Source organism: Glossina fuscipes, unplaced genomic scaffold (assembly GCF_014805625.2).
Source record: "Glossina fuscipes isolate IAEA_lab_2018 unplaced genomic scaffold, Yale_Gfus_2 0, whole genome shotgun sequence".
Taxonomy (NCBI): Eukaryota; Metazoa; Arthropoda; class Insecta; order Diptera; family Glossinidae; genus Glossina; species Glossina fuscipes.
This window is the reverse complement of record NW_023998414.1, coordinates 1,982,161-1,988,685: the sequence shown is the minus strand read 5'-3', so window position 1 is coordinate 1,988,685 and position 6,525 is coordinate 1,982,161. Positions and strand designations below refer to the sequence as shown.

The 6,525-nt window shown below is 31.5% G+C and overlaps 1 protein-coding gene across 2 annotated transcripts; it reads right to left on the bottom strand.

Annotated features, from left to right (window-relative positions):
- Positions 1-3,738: 3,738 nt before the first annotated feature.
- Positions 3,739-4,982, bottom strand: LOC119631575 (tRNA (cytosine(38)-C(5))-methyltransferase). Of its 2 annotated transcripts, XM_038024036.1 has the most exons (3): positions 4,911-4,982; positions 4,344-4,853; positions 3,739-4,292 (listed from the first exon to the last, which is right to left on the bottom strand). In XM_038024036.1, the coding sequence occupies exons 1-3, from the start codon at positions 4,969-4,971 to the stop codon at positions 3,877-3,879; spliced, it is 987 nt and encodes a 328-aa protein (XP_037879964.1). In that variant the 5' UTR covers positions 4,972-4,982; the 3' UTR covers positions 3,739-3,876. The 2 variants fall into 2 exon arrangements, with proteins under 2 accessions (XP_037879964.1, XP_037879882.1); XM_038023954.1 differs by having other exon boundaries at positions 3,739-4,853.
- Positions 4,983-6,525: the final 1,543 nt, after the last annotated feature.

Sequence of the window (6,525 nt, the reverse complement as noted above, 5' to 3'; positions counted from 1 at the left end):
AGCTTTTTTTTCTAGAACAATGGAAAAATGATATCGAAAATGAATATATAGAAGAAAATTCTTATTGTCAAATTGACAACTAATAAGTGGCGAGAGTAACAAAAAAAAAAAAAAATTGTCAAAATGTGTATGGAGCAATTTGCTCTGTTTACGACTGAATAGAGCACAACAAATAATAAAAAACATATGTTTTCGTTGTAAACAAAAATGTTGTTATCAAATACAACGTAATACGTAGATGTTCCAAAGATGTTTCCTCAAAATTGTGATTAGAAGAGTGTTGAGGACCTTTTGTGTATCTGTCATCGATAACTTACAGCCATTTGTACGCTTGCAAGGGCAAAGATTTTGTTAATGATTTCTTGATATGAAGTCGCATTCTTTCGAACGTTTGCAAAGCAGAAACACACATAAAACTGTGAATATGGGCTATGATATGCATACCATCAAACATCAGGTATTTATATAGCAAACATTATTTGTTCTCTTTTCATCATTTATTTTGAAGAAGTGCTATATTCTAACTTTTCATGTCCGCCAAATGCTTTAACGAATTTCAAGATATATGAAGAAATGTTTTATTAATAAAAGAATTTGTGTTGTAATTATACATTTATCTTTATCTAATTAACTTATTTTATTTATATATTGATTAATTTTACTTGTTTACACATATGTCTTTGATACATTTTATCCTATTTCCCATATCATACCTGAAATATTCTGCGCGGCGTTTAGCGGTATTACATTATTATTATATTATTTATACTCCACAATTAAATAAATGAATAAAATATTATAAACTAGTACTTATTCAAATTGAACTGTCCTTTTATTTTTCTACAATAAAGCTATTAACATAAAGTCCATTAAATAGCCTCAATGCTAGTTGCATTGCTCGTCGTTTTCTTCATAACATTCTGCAGTATATATTTCAAATTAGTACCAGGGTAATTCAAAAATTTCATCTTGAAGATTTTGTCACAGCGTACATTTTCTAAAATATCTAAGTGTATGGTATATTCTGGAAAGCACATCTGTCTCTCCTCTTCCGCATCCTTCATTATAGACATTGCCGGTGTAGCTGCTTCATCATCACTATCAATATTAAAGTCGTTTTCTTCTTATATAACCATCGTCATCGGCGTTCTGATTACTTAATTGATAATATGCTTTTAATGGGTATACGTCCACAAGTCCTTCTTTACTCGTCATTTGTAGATCCCCTGTTATTTGTTCTCGCCAATCCGTAGCCCATTTTAAAAACATCTCATCGTCCTCTGTACAATTTAAGGAAGCAACATCTCATCGTCCTCTTTACAAGATTGTCCTGTCCTGGCTTAGTTTCTAGGAAAAAAATAAAAATTACCTCACCATATGCACTAAAAATGCCCTCTACAAGATATATCGTGCCTCTTATCGTCATCACAAAACGGTCACTCGATTTTCGTTATCGCTTTCGACATGCGTTCAGAGACCAACTTTTTTTTTTTGGGGAAAAGGGGTACACAAAAAGACGAACCTGCAGGCCAGCTTGTAAACCGACCACGCCGAGATCCACATAAATGTACGTGATCCGCGTACGATTCAGCGTATGGCGTTTATCAATCATACGATACACGTCTTTTTTGAGTTTTTGTCGAGACAATATTACAAAACGTTCAGCGTGTTTTCAATCCGCGTTTACTTTTAACAATGAGAACTTTCAAATATTCATGCGCTCCGAATAAGAAAATTCCCGAGCATTCTTTTAATTTTATGGCATATAATTTGTCAAAAAGGTTATTCATCGTTTCAATAAATTTTCTGAAAAAATTTTCTTTTTTTGCTCCACACACACTTATATGCATACCATAGCTCATATTCACTTAAAAACGTATAATCGCATATGTTTCTGCTTTGCAAACGTTTGAAAGAATGCGATATCATATCAAGAAACTATTAATTGAATCTTTGCCAAAACAAATAACCGGCTACCAATTAACAGCGTTACTACCGCTATCGGTAACTTGTGCAGATAAAGTACCCAAGAATCTCCTAACCTCAATTTTGAACAAAATGCTGGAATATCTTTATATATCGTTGACTCTGCTATTATCAAGTTCTTTTTCGTTGCGTCTTCAATCCAATTGGACTAATAACGCAACATGCGTAGGCTTTTATATTCACGGTGGATTAACAAAATTTTGTTTAGGTGAGCATCTTTAATTAGTAAAAAAAAGACAATGATATATGAATATCTTATTCTATAGCGTAGAAATTTGCACCGCCCTAATCGTTATTAGCTTGCTATTGCTGCGAATATCTTTTATTGAAATTAATGCAACATCGATATTTTTCTATATGTATTTGTTAATAACCTCACACGCACACGTTACATACACGTTCGAAACGGTCACTCGATTTTCGTTATCGCTTTCGACATGCGTTCAGAGACCAAATTTTTTTTATAGGCACATGAGTACACAAAAAGACGAGTTTTTGTCGAGACAATATTACAAAACTCCTTAATAAAGAGTAAAAATGCAAACATAGCGCCATAAATGGTTGACTTGATACCTCGAGCCAATCTTAGGCGACTTTTTACCATCACTGCTAATCCATTACCATCTGCTGGACGATAACAACGGTTTTCTCAACATTTGTTCCAACCAACCCTGGTTAAATTCACAACAAATACATTGCGTTGTAATAAAATTATATATGAACAAGGTGGAGCATTCCGATACCAAAGACATTTGAATGTTCGACTCAAAGATTTGATGATTTGCAGAATGATTTTGAGCGGATAGAATATACTAAAAATGTTCTTCCATTTGTAATATAAAGCATAAAATACGGATCACAGACCTTGTTAAGTGTATACAGGCCCCTCCTGCTTGGCGTGGTCTCGATGCAACACGGTAAAAAATTTCCAAATATTATAACAAGGTTTTGGTACAACGCGGTAAAAAATAGCCATGTTAAGTCGGGGATGCCTGTATATGTTTTTCATCTGCATAACATTTTGAAGCGATATATTCGCACTACGCCTTAGTCCTCCGTCCCGCTTCTATTGAAAGTTGTCGTTGTTATTCATAGAAGTAAACAGTAAAATGAAAGCTTAAAACGGCGCATAGTGTGCTCACATTAGGAAAGGAGTGACCTCGCACGCCCTTCTTGAAATCTTGAAAAGTTTTTATACTTTATCCGCGGAAGATATATCCATTTAAAGTCAGTATGGAAAAACTTCCTATAAATCAGCGAACCCATGCTCAGCACTACTTTACAATTTTTATATATTAGTGTGAGATGGGCAGGTCTTGAAGATTCGCTCTAACATAAATATAACTCTCTAACTTACTGATGACTTTCCCTCCTTCACTTAAAAAAAAAAAAAATCCATTTTAGGTAGTGATAGGTGGTGAAATCGCAACGACTTGGATCTCAAATTAAATTAAGAAATGATACGTATCCAGCGTAACCGATTCCATGTGCAAAGGCAACCTGCCTTCACAATTGTATTATAGTTACTTCCTTCACGGAAAACGGGTTCCGTATTTGCATTGATATCTTTTTTTCTTTTTATCCACTCTATATTTCTATTTTAGTTTTTTATTATATATTTATATTATTTATATTTTATTATGTATTACCTTCCATGTATAAAAGTTTTGATGATTTCTAACATGATTGAACTAAAAATGGCAATTAGAAAGAAACATTGGAGCTAATACGACTGAGCTGAGATGTGGATTTTCTTATAAAAAATATAATTTATATTTGTTTTTTTATAGACTACCTGTTAAGTTTAAAAAATCTAATCTTATAAGACGGCTCGTAAGCTTAAATGTTTCCTCAGCTTATTTGCTCCATTATCATATAAAGCTAATAGAGCTATTCTTGGAGGCAAAGCACTTTTATTAATTCGCTAACTAATTGGACATTTATGCTATTTCCTAATAGTTTGTACTTTTGACGGTTTGTAATTTCTAATGGAAAATTAAAGGTTTCCGGGAAGCCCATTAAACGTGCCACTTCTCTTGGTGTAAAATAACGCAAATGTAATGATTGCAACAACTCTCGTCGTTCTAAAGCTTGATTTTCTTTCGAGCTATTGCCATTATCTAAATGTTTAAGTTTTTCAAATATTTGATGCATTTGTTCTGGTTTTAAGGGACAAAAAATAGATCCTGTACCTTCGATGTAATAAGCATACGCTTTCGTAAAGCACATAGTGTTGGTAGAGTTGGACGTAACAATATCCATTAGCAGTACACGACGGTCAAGAGTCCTTTGATCAACAAGAAAATCTGCAGAAAGTAGATTATCAGATTCGAGTATGTTCTTTATTGTGTTTATACATTTTTGGTGTTGCTTAATTGTGGGAATTTCGGTCCAGATGTGTTCACCTTCAAAGGGAAAATTTTTATCCCTTCTTGCTAAGCAGTAATAGCGATATCTAGTATTAGGTATATTTAATTGTGTTGGACTTAATATAAATTCGCGATAATAAAATCCTGCTTTTCTTAACGCTTTTATATACTGTGAATGAGCTAAAGATCCTTCAAAACCTTTAACATTTTCCATCAATATATAGCGTACAAATGTACATTCCGGTAATAATGAACAAATATGCATTAAACCATGCGAACGATTGTCTTCAATATCTTTTTTATGACCTACGCGTGTATGAGGTTGACATGGGGGCGACATTAGTATGCAATTGATTTGTAATTTTTCCAATGTCTTCAAATTTAATTTTTGGACATTATTATTCAACACTGTTGTTTGCCGATTGTTGTAGGTGTAGACGGCGTTTGCGTTTGTATTTATATCCACTGCCGCGACAATCTGTCCAGGGATCCCCGATTCTTTAAAAAAAACCTTTAAAATAATGTCTTTCCGAAAATTTTCTTTCTATTACGTACCTTTAAAAGCATAATTCATTCCACCAATACCACTAAATAATTCCAGTATCTGTAAATTCATTTCTTCGCTTCTTTCCTTAAATAAAAATCTCAAGTATTGGACAATAAAGATTGCATTAAGAAAAGGCATGAAAATTGCAATTTTTTTACGATATTACGATGACCATTATAACCACATAATCTAAATTATGTTTTTAATGCAGGGATGTTAATATTAGAACCGTAAGGCTCACTACACAATATAATTTTACGCGTTTAACAGGCCGCAAAGTTTTAGCCAGGCTTAACTTTTTAAGTAATTAATAAAAACAAATGGTAGTTTTCGATATCATCATGAAAATTAGCAAAACAATATTTGAAATTTCAAAATACTCTTAACTATTTCAAGATTTGAACATATGGCTTATGTGGTTTTATTAGCTTGTTTATTTATTATAATGAGGAAGTCTAACAAAATTCTTGCCGTCTGGAAAGATTGAGAAGTGTGCAAAATTTTATTATTTTTCCGACATAAAGGACTTGCCACAACAATTCGTCATTTTCGTTTTTAGATTAAAAAATCCCAAGTGATAAACGCAAAGATCAGATGTGCTACCATATTGTTTCGCAGGAATGTGTAGACAAAAACATATGGTTTTATAAACAAAACTAAAGAAATCAATATAACCGACAACAGATTGATAATAAATAAGAATAGGAAAGTTGATCTAAAAGTAAACAAGTTTGTTTGTTGATTAGTGATAAAGAAAATTGATTAGATATATGTAAATATATATGTTAGATATATTTTTGTGCATTAATTAATCCATAATTTGAAAACTACTTAACATTCTCTAATAAAACAATTTGATGAATATACATCAACTTTAAAATAAATTACTTCTATTGCTTGTTTTTCATTTCTTACAGATTAATACGTCGTTTAAACCAAAATTCCCAATGATGTTAAAAAAAAAATACGTAAATGTAAAATAAACAAAAATGAGAACATTAATTTCTAAATTTAAAGTAAATTGCTTTTATTTTGTCTTGTGCGTCGTTTTCGTTTTGTCTTGTTTGTATGCATACAAAAGTAAAACCATATGATTTGTCAATTACCATAAATTTTTGTAACAAGTCAGCAAACCGAAAATGGGAATAACGCTTTCATTGTGCTAACCCTCTTAGGGTTTCAAAATTGGAAATACGATAATACATATCATATAAATAAGAATTTCAAATTATGTAATGTAAAAAATATGTAAATAACACAATTTATATATAAATACAAAATTTGAGAAATTGATTTTTATATTAAAATGAACTGTCTTTGTTTCTTCTTCTACCTATTTTTCATTCTGCGTACTCTATGGCTGTCTTATAAACATGATATGATTTGCCAAAGCAACTTTTCAAGTTCGATGTGCCAGAAACTTTATGAAATATATCTAAAGAAAATAAAACTTTTCCTTTGAAAGGCTTCCAAGAAAAAAAAGCTCAAGAAGAAATGTTAATCGTTTTTTTTAATTTTTAAGGTTATTTGACTAATTTATTATGCAGTATTTTTTTTCCCTAAAATACAGATCATATATTTTAAGGTTGAAATTGTTCTATTAGAGAGTCATAAATGGTAATT